At 38.6% G+C, this 18342-nt stretch overlaps 1 protein-coding gene across 1 annotated transcript; it reads right to left on the bottom strand.

The window, feature by feature from the left end:
• Positions 1-15660: 15660 nt before the first annotated feature.
• LOC147624532 (protein SRC2 homolog) lies at positions 15661-16699 on the bottom strand. Its single transcript, XM_086819982.1, has one exon. It carries the CDS (start codon positions 16603-16605, stop codon positions 15838-15840), a length of 768 nt encoding a protein of 255 aa, XP_086676108.1. The 5' UTR covers positions 16606-16699; the 3' UTR covers positions 15661-15837.
• Positions 16700-18342: the final 1643 nt, after the last annotated feature.

Consider the following 18342-nt stretch of genomic DNA (forward strand, 5'->3'; position numbering starts at 1 on the left):
CATCATCACCCCCTCAATCTGCTCTTTATATTGTCTTGGATTGAGCTAAACTCATGGGTGGAGAACGTATACCCTCTAGTATTAACAAAGATAACAAAGTTAGCATATATCTTTGTAACTTTTGGACCATTTTGGGTACATTTTGAGGCCATTTTTCATGCTGTAAAGTTTTCATAGACATCCTAGGAGAGTTTTAATTTGAACTATCTTTGTTTGATATTAGGTTTTAATTAGAGCATTAGTATAAATTTGGTGTGGAGACATTCGGTCCATTGCCACTTCTTCTTGTCACAGTAATGATTTTATTGTCTACACTGTGATTTTTCATACGCTTTGCAGGTCTCTTCATCATATCTGCTGGTAGCCATCTTGGTTGCATTAAATGGGCATTGATAGTAGGTTGTTGGAATATTTACATTTTGTGTCATAAATTCATTATTTATAGGTTGGAATGGTAGGCAGTGATGTATTTGGGATGGTTTCCATTGAGGATAAGCTTGATGGGACCACCTACCTGTTGTGGTTCTATATGATGTGTCATGTATTGGTTTCCAAATGTCTTTGTAATGTTTTTTGTTATCGGCATTGAGGCACAACCCTATATTCTTGCTAAGAAGAATAGTATAGGTACTTTAGATGGTGATACTAGATTCAGATGTAGCTATTGCATTTATCTCCACACCTCTCACAATAGAACAAGCTAGTGGGATAGCAAGGATGCAGAGAGGCACATGAATTAGTGGTAATTTTTGTGAAAAGGAGCTTTATTACTCATATTTTCTCATATAAAACGGCCAAGCAGACATGGGATATGCTTTTTAAACTTTACCAGGTGCGTAATGAGGTATACATGGCCTACTTGTTGCATAAGAAGTTAGAATTTGAGCATATGAGTAAGGGAGACTTGATGGTGGATGCGTTTCTCATAAGGATTATAGATCTTAGGAGATAACAACTTACATATATTGATGTGGCCTATCCGAACAGCTCATTGGTGTCACATCTTTTGTATCCACACTTCAGCTTATGATGAAGGGTAACACTAATGCCCTTAAGTTTGATGAGTTAGTTGTAGTGACCTTGCCAAGAAGAGAAATCCCAAAAAAATTGAATTAGAATGCATGTGGGAGATCATGAATTCACTATTAATTAGAAAGGTAAAGACAAAGCCTTGTCTAGAGGGAAGCTATAAGCTAAAGGTAGAATCAACCCCGTCTTTTGGCAACCAAGGATGTTGAGAAGGGGAGTAATAAGCCCAAGAGGAAAGGAAAATGCAAATATTTTTAGAAGCCATGCCATTATATTGATGAATGCAGAAAAAGGCTATAGAAGGAGAAGAATAAAGAGTCAAGCATGGATGGTGGCTAATGCATCATTAGCAAGCGCTAAAAAGAAAGAGTCAAGGAACTATGCACATGATGATTGGGCATTCATTATGCAATATAATTATTCCCCTTCTATCCATGATGTATGCATGTCAGTAATATACAAGCATGTTTGGTATTTTGATAGCGGCTCTAGTAAGCACATTAGTTCTCAACGTGGTTTATTTTCTTCCTTGAAGTCTACTCAAGGAGACACACTCACATATATAAAGAACTCCTCATATCAAGTGAAAGGAGTTGGTAAGTTTGTGCTCACTATTGTGGGACAATCACTCTCTCAAAAGTCTTATTTATGTCAGAACTTTCATGGTTAGTCTCTCTACCATTGCTATGGAGCATGCCTAGTGGTCAAATTTATTTATGATGAAAAGTGTATAGTTCATGATCGGAGTGATGGAGACATCACTATGGGTATCCGATGCTCTAAGCCATGGGCTTTACATGTTTGACAAGTATGAGATATTTGCACATAATTCTTGTTCAGTTTACTGCCACATGTGCTATGAGTGACAGTGATCTATGGCATGCCCACTTTGGTCACTCTTGCATATGGTAGTTTGTTGCACTTTAAAGGCAAGACATGGTGTTAGAGTTGTCTCACAACTTTAGGCTCGTGGTGGCAAACATATATTTTGGCAAGATGCAATAGGCATCATTCCCAAAATATGGATCACTAAGGGTTGTTTAGAAATTATAGCTCATATGTAGTTATGTGTGTGGTCTTTTGACACCATACCGATTGACGGATATCTCTACTTTATGACTTTTGTTGATGAACCACTTGAGGAACACCTAGGTGTATCCGTTAAAGGCAAAGTCAGAGGTTTTTTCATGCTTTAGATGCTTTGTTTCTATGGCTAAAAATGTATCTACATGTAAAGTTAGCACCCTTTGTATAAATGGATGGGGGAAGTATATGTCAAAGGAGTTTCATGTATACCATCGATTAAGGGGAAGTATATGTCAAAGTAGTTTCATACATACCATCGATTAGGGATATCTCTACTTTGTGAGCTTTATTGACTTCTCTAGGCACATCTGGGTGTATCTGTTAAAGGTAAAGCTAGAGGTTTTTATGTGCTTTAGATGCATTTTATTTCTATGGTTGAAAATGTATCTTCATATAAAAAGTTAGCACCTTTTCAACAGATGGAGGGAGTGAAAGTATATTGCAAAGGAGTTTCATGCATATATGGCTGAAAGATGCATAAAACATCAATGCATGGTGCCGCTCTACACACCTCGACAAAATGTTGTGAGAGAAAGAACAACTATCTCATGGAGATGGCACATTGCATGGTTTAAGGCTAGGATTTGCCTCATGTTTTTTGGCTGGAGGTAGTTATGTGTGCCTTTTATGTGTGCTAAGCAAATACCCCACCAAGGCCTTGTAGACAATTACCCGTACACGAAGCTTGGAATGGAAAGAAGCCCTCTTTGGCTCATTTGCATGTTTTTGGTTCTCTTGCTTATGCTCTTGTGCCTAAGCAACAATGCAATAAGCTCAATGATAAGGTAATAAAATGAAAATTTTTGGTATACAACTCAAAAAGCAAACGATATAGACTCTACCATCTAGCCAATTTGGTGAGTAGAGATGTCTTTGTTGAGAACTTAGTTTTACCCATGCTTTTATGCAAAAAAATAGAAAAGTGTAATGTTGGACAACCATATGTCAAGAAAATGAATGGTCAACAAGGCACTGAAAATAAACCCATCGTGGTTGAAATTCAGTTTAAATTTCAGTCCATAGATCACCCTATTACTGAGGCAATAGTGGATGATATAGTGAATGAGGAAGCAGTATCTGTATAGGCATCCAAGAGAAGGCCGAAATAGCTAGTATAGAAATCCTTTGCCTAGTAGAACATGTGCAGGTTTTCATCATGCATCTTATTCTTTTGTGGATCATGCTCTCATTTCCAATATATATAAGAAAGAGGAATCTATTTCCTTTGAGAAAGCACATGAAAATGATTGTTGGTGGATGGACATGTAGGATGAGTGCGACTCAATCCTAAAAATGACACTTGGTATTTGGTAGATTTGCCTTATGGTAAAAAGGCCATGGTAGATTTGCCTTATGGTAAAAAGGCCATGGTACAAAGTAGGTTTATAAGCTTAAGCATAAAGCTAATGGTAGTGTTGAGACCGCTACAAGGCAAGGAATGCTGCAAAGGGTTATTCTTAGGAAAAGGGCATAGATTATGCTGAGAACGTTTCTCCCACATCTTGTGTATGACTATACAATCTAGTGTATTATTACCTTAATATTACATTTGTGTTATTATATGGGTAGCGTATCATGGATGGAATGTACATTAGTTGGATATCAAGACTTAGATATCATGGATGGAATATACATTAGTTGGATATCAAGACTTAGATATCACTTCCATCTTGAATAGTGATTTGCATGAGAAGGTTTATGTAGCCTCGTGGTTTTGTTTAGATGGGACATGAATCTAAAGTATGTAAGTTAAGAATAGTTTTATTTGGTCTGAAGTAGGCTCCTAGACCATGGTATAAGAAGATAAATGTATGCTTGGTTGTAAATGGTTTTTGCGATACTCCACCCTTTTTATGCAAAGAGGAGGAATCATTTGAGATAATAGATTTGATTCTATTGCATTCTTTGGGCATAAACTTTATATAGCGTGATGAGTGTGATAATGGTATTATGATGTTGCAGTCAAAGTATATAAATATTTTATGCAATATGATAATGGTATTGTGATGTTGCATACGATTTATGTAGCGTGACATGATCATATTGTGATGTTATAGTTAAATTACATACAAAGACTACACATACAGAGACTGCTAAGGGTGATACTAAGTCCCTTGGTCTATTCTATGCTAAGGGGGTGATATTCATCTGCATGATTTTAGTGACTCCAATTGGGTTGGATGTTATGATACATGAGTGTCCACTAGTGGATTTTTCTTTCATCTTTGTGATTCATGTATCATGTCTCACACGAAGAATCAACTGGACGGTGGCCACTTTGAGTTGTGACGTTGAGAATAGGGCATTTTTTACAGCAATCATAGAGTGTGTATGGCTTAGGGTCCTTTTGGCAGAAGCAACTGGACGGTGGCCACTTTGAGTTGTGACGTTGAGAATAGGGCATTTTTTACAGCAATCATAGAGTGTGTATGGCTTAGGGTCCTTTTGGCAGAGATCTTGGTGTTGGACAAGGGTTTCCCACCTCCATATTCCCTGGCAAGCCAGAGTGCATTGGGTGTTGTAAGGAACCCAATGTTTAATGCTCGCACAAAGCACATTGAGGTGCATTACCATATTTAAGGGAGATGCTTATTGTTATATGAGAGATTAACCTGGATTATGTCTCTACACATGACAATGTGGCTAATATGTTCACGAAAGCTCTCTTATGAGAGAAGTTATGTGGAAAATATGTTCACAAAATCTCTCTCTCTCTCTCTCTCTCTCTCTCTCGACAATGTGGTAGATATGTTCACGAAAGCTCTCTCATGAGAGAAGTTAGAAGCATTTGTAAAGCTTTATGCTTATTGTGATTTGGGGAATGATGAGCCACATGATCCCTATACATGTTCACATTACCACTATAGGAGGGATTTGTAGCCTTTTATATGTGGTATTTATTTGTGGACATAGGTTAATAAGATTCTGAGTACTTTACGCCTCCTGACTGGAGCAGAGAGTTCTTTGTGAACCCAAGTGTGGGTGGAGATGTTGTGGGTTGCAACAGGGGAAGGAACATTCATATATGAGGCCTGTGTACTTTGTCAGTAGGACTAACACACAAGGAGAGAGGACATATTTTGAGGCAGAGCAAGTGATGGTGGCTGTTGTTTGTATTTGCTCTTAGAAAATTTAGGTCCTATTTGCTCCCAAAGACATTCACCATTCTGACCCATTATTCTCTGCTTCCTCATCTCATCTTATCTGACATTCCTTCGAGGAGATTATCCAAGTCGTTGGTAGAATTGCAGGAATTTCAATTTACATGTATGGTGGAGGATATCACCAGAGCTACATTGTTGACATTCTCACATATAGGCAGAATCTTGTGGTATTGAAGGAGGAAATAGTGGTAGAGAAGAAAGTGACTAGATGGAAGGCTCTATTCTTTGATGTGGCTTAGTGGGATTTTAGGATTTTAAATAAGTGGAAGTGTCAGTGTGTGCGGACACGGGGGTGTTGAGATTTGATTATTCAGAACTGAATCAGCTGAGGTAGATAATTCGGAATTCAGTCAATTAGCAGGGGAGTGAGGGCTTAGTAAAGTCCAGAGGAAAGGTTTTTGAAGATAGCTGAGGCTGGAGGAACTTTGTGGAAACTTGGCGGACATACTTCTAACTCGGGTCAGTCCCAATTGTTATACAATTTAGTTTACAGACAGTCAGATGTTGATCAGCTGAGTGTCAGCTAGGAGTGTTTTTGGTCAACTGGTCGTGGGGGTTAGGAGTGAAGATCAGAGCTATTGTAGGTAAGGACTAACTTGGGAAGACAGCTGGAGGAGTCAGTTGAATCAGTTTGAAAGTGTTCAGGTGTCCGACTGTGTCAGCTAAAGGACTGGGGATATCAGCTGAGTGGATTGGTGCTCTGGATCTATGTTGTGTTGGTGTTGTGGTGTTAGTTTATAGAGTCCTCCTACGGTGGTGTGTTTGGAGACGAGCTATAGAAGCAAGACTCCCCGATACATCAATGTTAATATGCTTCCACACAAGAAATATATTTGTATTCTTGTAACAGCTAGGATAACAAAAAAAATAGCATTGTTGCCAAGGATTGTTTCTAGATGTGTGTCTAAGGCCACTTGTGTACTAGATTCACATCATATCAAGGAGGGATTCAATCTATCAAGAGGCTATCAAGAGGCAACAATTGATCTTAATCGAAATTAAAGTGATACATAAAGTTGAGGTCTGGTCTAGTGTGACACTTAGAGCATTGGAAAGTATCGAAGTCAACGTCCATTGGTGAGTACCTCACTCTGTAAAAAACACAAATTCTCAAGTTATCAAGACCATTGTTAGAGAATTCATTAAATTAACCAAAGGTAGGTCTATGCCTTTGTTAGCTATTAATTTTTTCGATACTAATTCTGACCAAGAAGAACTCATGGCTTGAGAAGCATCAAGGCCGTCGACTATGGCCAACCACATGGAAAAGTACAAAAGTACCAAGGCTATGGCAACATGCTCAAGTATGAAGTAAGTACATAATTTTGAGACCACTTACATAGTAATTGTGGATGGTTTTGAACAATGGTATCCTCACACCACTAAAAAGAAGGCCACTTACATAGTAATTGTGGATGGTTTTGAACAATGGTATCCTCACACCACTAAAAAGAAGGGAAACCATGCAAATGGCTTTGTTTTTATCCTTCCTTGCGTATAAGGCAACATCACTATTGCCACTTTCAGTAGGCTGGTTGCAAGGTGGTAAGAAGTGGATCTCACATTTTTGTGTTTCTTTGGGCTTTTCTAATAGACGTGGCCATCTCTTTTTTTCTTTCTGTGTTTTGAGGGCGCATGCAGGGGTGGCTTATAAGGCTCTTAGCACGCCTTATTATAAGCGCTAAGCAAGGCTCGTTATTAGCGCGATAAGCAAGGCTGATTAAGAAGCACTAATCTAGGATTCCAAGAATCGCCTGCCAATATGCACTAATCCACAGCCTTGTTAGTGCATTTTTGCAAGCCTATTAAGCGCAAGCGCATTAAGCACATTTGAGCGAGTCCATTATCTATCTATTAACCATTTACCCATGGACAACCAACGCACAAGGAGAGAAAAAACAAATCCTGGATTTTTCAAACATAAGATGAAAAATCCCTTCCATTTGACTTTTTTATTCCAGTTTCCATTCTTCATTTGATCCTTTCTATTCCGGCTTCCATTCTTGTGCGTTTAAAAAAAAAAATCTTAATGTCTTTTATATACTGCAGCAACACGAGTTGAGTACCAGAGCAATTAAGCACGCCCATTAGGAGTTTTTTTAGCCAGCCTTGCTAGTGCTTTTTAGAAAGCCTATTAATTCCTTAGCAAGCCTAATAAAGAGCGATAAATAAGCTTTATATGAATCAAGCCTCAACAAAAGCACGCTAATCAAACATAAATGGGAGCACTATTTGAGCCTTAACTAAGAACATTAATTGGTCCACTTACTAGTGCTATAACAATGAGCTTGCATGGGATGTTGGAGAGGCCATTGGCCTAGCATCCTTAAGGATTTTAGTTAGTAAAGCTAAAAAGGAACTGTTGGAGAGGCCATGGGACTAGCATCCTTAAGGATTTTAGTTGGTAAAGATAAAAGGTTAAATAGTGCAATTTAGAAAAAATGCATGCCTTTGTTACTTGCTTTCCTGGCTAACCAAGAAGCCTATGGGAAACATGCATGCTTTCTCCAACAGTGTTTCCCTACCATTGAGAAGCAAAGACCATTACATGATCCCACTTTGTTGGCCCTCATCCTCCTAGCAAGGTCATGAAATTATTTGCACATACTTGAAACTACTAGCCATGATAGAATGTGACTCGTGATAGTTAACATAGTGGGGCACAGCGGCCCATTGGAAATCCTTCATTGCTATGTGGCTACTTTCATGGTCATGTGGAAACCTTCTCACTAAAGTGGCCCTATCATAAAGTTCTACATTATTGCCTTAATGCCTTGATGATGTTAGGACAACTAGGTTTTCCTTTGAGTGCCCTATCAAATCTTATTTTCATACAAGCATTATCAACCCCCCATCGATGCACTTTTCTTCAATTCCTTGACCAGGGCTTTTGACCACTCTTTAGTTTGGTGTCCTCCATTCACAACATTGACAAATGTCGCACATTGTTCTTGTCCCTATGATTGATCCTCCTACTCACATTACTTAAGGTATTTTTTTTCAAACTTTGTTGTATGAGTCTTATTATTCCTAGGTGATCCCCCTACTCACATTTTTTAAGGTTTTTTTTCCCGAATTTTGCTATATGAGTCTTATTATTCCTAGGTGATCCAATTCTCATAGCTTAGAGATCTCTTATCAAGCTTGCCAAAACCATGCCTTGATCAATATTGAGGATTTGTAACCTTTCCAGCTTAGTTCCAATTAGGACAATGGCCATGCCAACACTTGCTTGGGAGCATCATCTTGTTCTCTTCTCATGGGGTGACTTACCACCCACATCTTGTGATATAAAGAGAACCATAACTTTGTTACTTTTGGATTTGAATCTTCCCATGAGCCACATGAGATCTCTATGTAAACATGTTCCCTCCCAATGCACGTCCTAATGCACACAAGCATCTTAGTCACATGTGAAATCCTGCATTAGGGAAGCATGTGTTCTCCACTTGCTAGAAATGTGTTGCTTTTATGATTGTTATGAACTCTCCTCTATTGTTGGATTGAGTTCTAGTTTTCTTTATTGCACCTCTAAGTTGCGTTAGAAGCTTTTTCTTGTGGGCGTTATAGCCATGTCTCCCACTAGCCATGTCCATAGCAATGTGTTGCTTATGTTGTAGCAAACTCTCCTCTGTTTGGTTGAGTTCCAATTTGCTTTATTTCTCCTATAATTTTGCTTAGAAGCTATTTCTTATGGGTGTTACAACCATGTCTATAGCTTTTATTTTTTACTTCTCCTCTTTTTGAAATGTTATTGAGGGTTGTGCTCTTATGGGTTGAGGTATGGGTATTGGAAGCTATTTCTTGTGGGTGTTATAGCCATGTCCATAGCTTGTACTTGTTGTCACTTCTCCACCTTTTGTAACTTTGTCAAGGGTCGTGCCATTATGGGTTTAGGTATGGGGATGTTTGGCTTGAGTTAAGTCAAATTGTCTTGCACTTTGTGATCCTGTAGATCCACAGGGCCATTGGTTGTATCACGAGCGGTGGTAATGTGATCATGACCTCAACATTAGAGGTAGCAATTCTTCCTTCAATGTTGGATCTTCTACCAAGAGTGGGGTTGCATTAGTCCTTAGTTGAACAACCCTAGGTCTCCGAATTTTCTTCATGGCTTGTGGTTATGGTGTGAAAGCTATGCCCTGGCTTACACTGTTTACTAGGCTTGCAATCCACATAGAAGACTGAAAAGTTTGTGAGAGCCATCCTTGGGTCTTTGAGCATCTAACACAACCTTTGATAAGCCATCATTTCATCTTTCTCCTTCACTTGGGTGATAACCTTCTTTGAAATTACTGGACATGCCTTCTCCTTGGTTGCCTTCTTTGAGCCCTTGGTTGATTTGTTTGGCTTGCATTTATAGGTAATTTTTCAAATTCATTTACAATTTTGAGTAGTTATGGTACTCGGGGGGGGGGGGGGGGGGGGTCACTATATGTAAATCCTCTATATCACGTGCGTTCAAGGCCTATTTAAAAAGTCCATTATCTGTGAATTTTTTAGTGAATATAATGTATCCTTTCTTATTCAAATCTGTAATTTTTTTTAAAAATACAATAAATAAATCCCCTCTGTAAATATATTTCTGTAAGTTTTAAATATTTAAAATGTCCTTCTGTTGAACCCACGTGATACTTACATATTTATACGAGTGACCCCCCCGAGTTATGGTACCATTGGGATATCAAGTTGGTTTGGTGGGATCCATGTAAAAATCTTAAGGTTGGAACCTCATTCACTTGCCTTAAATAACTTGAGATGAAAGCGGTGCCTTGGAGGTCTGGAGGTCAAACCTACTTTGTACATGGATGTATTGATTGGATTAACTTGATAAATTGGATAATCCACGGGCTCAAATAGGATTGAGTTTGGTATTGGTTGTTAAGGATTTGCATACTCACCTAACTCTAGGATGATGAGTTAATGCTAGCCTCACCCTCCACTCTATATTCCTCATGGATTGGCCTCTTTGGTGGATCTAAGGTGAAATTCGTGATTCTTAGACCTTACTTCCCCATGGTAATAGATGCTCAAAGTATTATTCACTGCTAGTTTATGCATTCAATTTATATACTAATCACTATTAATCACTATGAACATTGTAAGTTGGAGCTCTCCTTAGTTCTATCTATTGTTTCTAATGTAGCATCAAAATATCAGTGCTACTAGTAGGTTAGTCACCCAAGTATGTAGGTTGATTCTTATGGCCCTTTATTTTGGAGTTGAACTACTTCCTACACCAATCTCATGGATATTACCATTATTGTCATAAGCCAGGGCTTCCAAGGATTAGGTGGGGTAAGGTTGGGGTAAGGAGAACTAGAATGGGTATTGTGAACCTTAATATTGCTTCCTTAAGGTAGTATCTTGCATCAAACTAATTAGTTTCACCCTTGATTGGTTAGCCAACTTGATTCGAAAAACTATTCTTTCCACCAAGAGTAATCTACCCCATTTGTTGTGTAAGTGCTTCTATGATTACATTGACTCCTTATCCACTATCTAGGATGGTTGAAATGCGAGGGAACTACTTGTACTCTATTAGGAGTGGGGTATCACTTTCCCACATCTTCTATTCATTATGTGATACATGATTTCTAGATCTCCACATCCATTTTTACCATTCCAAGCTTCATAAGGGATAGGTATTTGGGTGGGGCATCTATAACTGCCTCTAACCAAAAAAATATGATCTTTCGATGGAGAGATGCCCTTATTCATATATTCCGTTTGATGGAGATATGCCCTTATTCATATATTATTTCCACCAAGGGTGGTTTACCCCATTTGCTATGTAAAGTAATCCTTATCCACCACCTATGATGGTTGAAATGAGAGGGAACTACTTGTACTCTATTGGGAGTGTGGTATCACTTTCCTAAGTCTTTTTCTCATTCTGTGATATACGACTTCTAGCTCTCCACATCCATCTCATGTTTTGATGGAGAGATGCCCTTATTCATATATTACTTTTAAAAATTCTCCATGACTCCATGCTATTTCTCACTAGAACCCCCAATGGAATGTTCATGGATGAGCTTATAAGACAAAGTATGGCTCTTATGCTTTTATTTTAGTGCTTCAACTCACTTATGATGGTCTTGGAGCTATACAAGGGTTGTACATAGGATGTTAAGCCCACTTGTGTGGTGGAGGCCACAGGCCATAAGCATTTGGAGAGTGCTAATGATGAGGAGATGGAAACATTAGATCAAAATGACACTTAGGATCTAGTTGTTGCAGTGCTCAAGGGTGAGAACGCCATTGGGATCTACAAGACAAAGCACAACTTGGATATATTCATTAAAACATACAAGGCAAGAATAGTTTCTAAATGGCTTGCTCAGACATATGGCATTGGTATGAGGTCACATTGTCCAAGATGGTAACCATGAGGTGTTGTGTTGTTGCATTGCCTGGTTTCCAAGACGTTAACCACCATGAGGTGTGTTGTGTGCGATTGCATTAGCAATGTTTAAAGCTTGTGAATGGAGACTTGTAAGAGGAAGTCTACATGGTGTAACCACCTAGCTATTTGCACCCATAATACCCAGATCTTGTGTGCATGTCAAAGAAAGAATTGAATGGGTTGAAACACACACCATAGGAATGGTTTGATAAGATCAAACAGATCATCTTGTCTCTATTGGATTACAAATAATTCCCTCTATAAGCAGAAGACAAAGTTTGGATATGTGATAGAAATGATGAGATTGTTAATGTGAAAGGGTTCTTGAAGAGCCAATTTGAGTTAAAGGATTTGGGTGACCTAAGTAAGATACTTCTTAGGATTGAAAACTCGAGGACCAATTAGGGTGTTTAGCTTATGCGCTGCAAAGGGACATTTATGCAACAACAATATGGTTTGGACATGATTCCCAACTATGACATGGTGGGATTTAAGCCAATTAGTACACCCTTGGATAGAACCCTTGGAATATAATGTAAAGCTTAGGATATGGATGCATGTGTGGGCTTCTTGAGGATCCCACCATATATTGAAAATGACAGAAAGTCTTATGTACATGATGATCATTAAGAGATTGAATCTTAGCTAAATGCTTTGCTAAATGTAGTGAGGCTTGTGAGGTAGCTTACACAAGTACTAAGGAACCCTCACTTGGATGCAATGAAAAGGATACTAAGATATGTGATGGGTAAACTATACATTATAGTTTGTTTTATGGACACTAGAAATGAGGTTGGTGTGTATGGATTTAGATATTGGGTTGGTATTTCTATGTCGGATCTGAAATAACAAACCTAAAATTGCTTTATCTAGCACCGAGGAAGAGAGTACATGGGTGCTAATATGGCTACATGTGAGGTAGCTTGGCTTGGAAAGATAATTGGTGTTTTGGATTAGCCCGTTTTATAGAGATGTTATTATCATTCATTGTGATAACATGCACAGCTTACTAGTAACACTTCCTACTAGTAACTGTGTCTTTTATGCCAGGAAAAAATACATTGAGGTACATATATCATGGAGAAGGACTTGGTAGGTGATATTGATTTGGTTTCTGTTTACATGGATGAGCAAGTGGTGGGCTGACATTTTCACAAAATCATTGGGTGTGAATTGTTTAGCAAAAAGGAAATTGGGAGTATATGAGTTCGACTTGAGATTGAATAGGGAGTGTTTAAATATCAAGCTCAAGTTGTGTCGATGCTCTAGGATGGCACATGGTAATGCAAGTTGGTTTAAGCATTTGCACATGATTTGGTTGATTTATTGGATCTCCTCACTTATGTGTGGAAATGTGTGGTAGGTTATGAATAAGTTTCTATTATCAAATGGGCACCCTATATGCATTTATTAGTGTGAATGAACAATAGGATATTATCCGTCTTTTGTCTATGGGGGGGTAGTTGAGATCCACTTTTGTAGGTGAGTAAAAATGTGTAGATAAGAGTCTCATGCTAGAGAGCTTGGTTAAGTAAATAATTAGCAAATTAAGGAAGAATTGGTATATACACGCCACCATGTACTGCTTAGTGTGCCAACATATTACACATACATTTCGTCTGCGCTCCTAGCTCTCCCCTCCTACTATTTATCAATCTCACTATATTCTCTTGTGTATGAGGGTGACCATCTATGTAAGTGCGCTCTCTGCGTGAAACCCTTCTATCTACTAGATGTGTGTTGTCTCAATGGTGGATGCTCGATTGCAGCGCATCTTGTACATGGCCATGTTGATCACATAACGAGTAAGATGCAACCATACTCCCGAAGAATATGAAGGACCACAAAATCTCATTAATGTCACTACACCTCTTGTGGGTACATTTATGTCCTGAGCAATGTAGAGACCATGACCTGCACCTTGAATTGATGGCGCTATAATGAGAGAGAGAGGGGGAGAGAGAGAGAGATGGAGGTTACATCGTGAGTGACTGAAATAAAATAACACATGATATAATACAGCGAGTCGCTTAGCGACACAATTTGAGTTGCTAAGTGACTCAGTTTATATTGTAAAAGATTTGCTTAAGTAATATCGCTAAGCGACATAAAAAGTCGATAGGAAAGTCACTATGCAACATGTTGGATGACATTCTTTTACTGATACTTTATATGGGGTTCATAATAGCAGGTAAAAAATAAGATGCCTCCATGAATATATAAGTGTAGGTGGGTTGGCGATTATTCCTCCTATATAAATCTAAAATTATAGAGAATGAGGCAAATGTTTTAAAAACATGTCATAAAATGTCCAAAACTGGGTGAATATTTTCTAAAACCCTTCACGACCAAAATTTAGGCGAATGTTTTAAGATATCGAGCAATCTGTTTTTGACGAAAAAACCCCAAAAAATAGCCTATTGGCGAAGATTAGCCCCTATTTTTTTCCTTGGTTCATATTGTCACTTCAACTGTGGCTAGGGTCCCCTTAACCTTATACTAATCACATCATCATCATCTTCTTTGTATTGCCTTTATTTTCTACTTTTTTATTTATTTAAGAAGTTATGTATGGTACAAAAGAGAGAACATGCTTTAATCTATATATATTTGAAGATAGCACTAAAAATTTATTTTTTTTGATGTTTGTCGACTTGAAGACATTTTAAGTAGAAAGCATTTGGAATTTGGAGAAATAGAATTTTAAGTAGCAACTTGGAGACATTTCAAGCCCATAGACTGTGCCAATAAACATAAGTAATGGCTTTAAATGTAAATAAAGTGATTTATTTTTTGAGAGAAGTGTTTTTTTAAAGGACAATAAATATAACAGTTGATTTGAAATACAAACTAGAAAAATGTAGTTTAAATGTCTTAATGAATAGAGATATATAAATGAGTGAGTATGCTTTACTATTGGATGCTTGACATTGCTAATCTCTTCGAGCCGATGCCCAACGTGTGTAGGGCAATTCTTCTCCGGAAACCCGCTGGGTTTGCAGAGTTTTTAGTGGGTGAGCCTAAAGGCAAGTCCCACAGTACCTGGGCTCCTTAGGGAGTTCTTGGTCTCGCTGTTGTGCCCAGCTCTTGGGTGGTCTTCCAAGGCCATGCCTTAAGGAAGTAGCGAAACCGTCCTCATCCCTCACGACCGAGGCGAAGAAGCTAATGACAAAAGCGTTTCTTTGCTCGAGTCTCAGAGATGAGCGCTCGAAAAACAAAAACAAAAAAACATTTCTAATCTAGAAAGAAAACATGATGGAGAAACACGAAAACTTGAATATACATGTGCTTGACTTACGGAGACTTGCATGGAGAAAATGACAAGAATATACACTTGTTTGACTTTGACATTTCACATAAACTTTCATGGAGAAAATGTGAAGATATGTGGACTTTACAAACTATGTGGGGTGTGTGTGTGTGTGGGGTTTGGAGAATATATATGTGCTTGACTTACGGAGACTTGCATGGAGAAAATGAGGAGAATATACACTTGCTTGACTTTGACTTTTCAAAGTAAACTTTCATGTAGAAAATGTGGAGATATGTAGACTTTCACATGGAGAACAAGTCACAAGACTTAGGGGTGTTTACAAACTATGTGGAGATATGTAGACTTTCATGGAGAACAAGTCACAAGACTTAGGGGTGTTTACAAACTATGTGGGGTGTGTGTGCGCGTTGGGGTTGGGGGGAGCTTTCCTTCCATATGAGAAGGGGGGTAGGTATTAGGGAAGATCTCCCTCTTTAGTCCATTTTTTTCCTCTTTTTTTGATATCCTAAATGATTATCTCGAGTAAGTAATGGGGTGATTATATACTTATATACTCACTATAAAAGCTATAGCTACTACTACACGAAAGGAGCCCAAGAACTTGAAACTTTCACTTCAACACATGCCTTAAAAACTCCATTGTATTGCTTTTGCCATGTTCACCGTTTTGATGAAAACGCAAACTTTGATAGGAATATAACTATATGCTATTTATACGCAAGCTATGTCCTATCATTGCAGAAGGAGCCAAAATCTTTAACACTTTAATTGGATAAGAAGAAATCCACCTTTTTCTTTCATACGCATACATTTTTAAAGCTCGTAAAAAAGAAATTGGCTTACGATTCCTTACACGTGGATCCAATTGAAGGTTTCTAGAAGCCTCCATCGAAGCCCCCGCCATCGTAACAACCGTTATCAAAAGCCACGTCATCGATAATATCGCCCACGATCAGGCCACCAACGGCGCCCGCTAGCAAGCCCGTGCCGAAGCCCATGCCGCCGCCGCCGCCCAAGCCCGGCCGCGGCGGCTCGACGGGCGGATAGTAGACCTGCCCGCCGTAACCCTGCGCCGGATAGGAAGGATACTGCTGAGGGGGATATGCCTGATAATTGCCGTATTGTTGCGGTGGATAATAAGGCTGCGGCTGCTGCGGCGGCTGCTGTCTATAATCATACCCTGAAGGGTAGGCTGTAACAGGCTCAGACGAAGCAGCTGCAGATCCGGATCCCGCCCCTGCAACCTTCTCTCCAACACGTACCGACAGACGAAGAGAGCCCTTCACCTTTCCGGAGCGCCGCCTCAACTGATTGGTTAAAATCTCTTCTTGATTTGGTTGCTGCAGAATGTTCGAGAGGGGTATGCTGGCCGCTCCGACGAACCTGTTGCCTAAGATGGATCCCCGGCTGTAGATTTCGACGGTGAGGCGTGAGTTGGGTTGCTGGAAGAAGTATTCGGGCACCGGAAACGACAGCTTCTGGTTCCAGGCCGGCCTTGTACTGCCGTCCTTGTCCACTTTCGTTGTTTGCCGGTAGTATGGCTCTACCCAAGCTATGGCGAAGGTCTGCATCTTGCCGAACCGGCTCAACTTCTTCAGATCCTGCGCCGATACTATGGTCACATCTAGATTGCGGTAATCCATTGCTATGCTGCTAAGATTAAACAAGGAAGGCGACAGCGCAGAGAGAGAGAGAGACACAGAGAGAGCGCGCGCGCGAGAGTGAGAAAGTCTTGCAGGAGAGTAGACGGGAGATGAAAAAAGTCGTTGTTTTGCAACCTATATATCGAAGTCTTGCACCGCAAATAAAACAAATAAATGTAAATTAAAATACAATAGCCTCGGAAGGTACACACATATATCATTCTCTTGTTTTGCCGGCCCATTTCTATGGGTCAACCACATTTTAAATAAATTTGTTTTTTAATCAAAAGTTATATATATATATATATTGACTGAAATTCTTTAAATCAAAGTATCCAAAGCTTCTATCATCAAAATACCAGAGCCCTACATCTATACCTTGGCCAGGAATCTTTACACACAACCAAATGTAAAAAAAAAAGTGGGACAATAGGCCCCTAAGGCGGGGTTTGTGTTGATTAGTCCTTTTTTAGTTTGTCCATCCATGCTGAGCATCCATGTTTAGCCACTTTTGGATGCCTAAGATTACCTTTTTGTTGATGGGCTAGAGGTGGCTTCTGCTATCCAAACCAAAAAGTTGGGTAGTGTGTAAAGGGCCTAAGGTACTTTTCCCACATCCAAGTAACTTGGCTCTGGACCAATTAATTAATTACATTCCTACACATTGAGGTAAAGGGTGGCTACAAATTTGCATATTAATTTTCACCACTTTTGCTAACTTGTTAGATAGTTTCTCTAGCTTTATGTATAATCCAAGCTAATCACGCTAATCCTAGCGAATTAGGCTAATTCAAGCTAATCTAGATGTTACTTTCTTGCATTGAGATTATAGCTCTTCGCTTAGATCCTTGTTTTGGGAGTGATTAATCATTTTTGGATTATTCTTAAGATAGTTTTCAGAATGTATTTTTTTATCATGATTAGTGTAATTATTTTTCAATTATTATTAATCTAATTTTTAGAATGCATTGTCTTGATGATTAGTGTTAATCATTTTCAAAAGTGATTTTTATACGGTTTTTCAAATTTGCTAATTTCTTGATTTGAGAAGATTAACAATGAAATTTATGTTAATTATTTTTGAATTTGTATTAATCACTAGTTTTAGAAACCCTAATCCACTTTACTCCTCGATTTCTTGAAAATTTTCTTTATTTTTGAAATTACGATTTATAAAAATTATAGCAACCAATTTCAAGTGATTTCTTGCATTATCTTGCTTAGGGAGCATACTTTTTCAAAGATTAATCCTTAGAGCTCTTATTTCTTCAAGATTGAAACCCTAGATTGCCAAATCTTTGAGTTCTTGAAGGAATATTGCAAGAAGAAGATTGATGTACAGAATCTTGGTGCAGTTTCAAGAAAGTGTGTAGAATACTATTTGCTGTGCAGTTTCAAGTGCAGCATTAAAGATTCAAGTGCAAAGTTGAAGAACAGTGAAGATCTGTTTCACAACCAGTGCAGAATTGAAGATTATAGTGTAGAGTACTATTCTGTTTGTAGATATACAATACATAATAGAGCAATTTATAAATTATACAAAGTTTATTGTGCTAAAATCAAATCTTGATACAGAACAACACAACTGAGTAAGTGATTTTTGATCAAAATCTTTTTAATCTTGTCACTTTCTTGTAAAGAAGTTGGATAAAGATTATAAACCTATTAGATTAGTACAAATCTCGGGGGAAGGGGGGGAAGAGAGGGAGATCACTCATAAATATGTAAGCGTAACAC

The sequence above is a fragment of the Cibotium barometz genome, chromosome 25, assembly GCF_041138505.1.
Source record: "Cibotium barometz isolate CiBa-2024 chromosome 25, ASM4113850v1, whole genome shotgun sequence".
Classification (NCBI taxonomy): Eukaryota; Viridiplantae; Streptophyta; class Polypodiopsida; order Cyatheales; family Cibotiaceae; genus Cibotium; species Cibotium barometz.

What these genes read in the sequence shown, in the direction of transcription:
- LOC147624532 (XM_086819982.1), bottom strand. Translation starts at nt 16,605, where the DNA reads ATGGATTACCGCAATCTAGATGTGACCATAGTATCGGCGCAGGATCTG.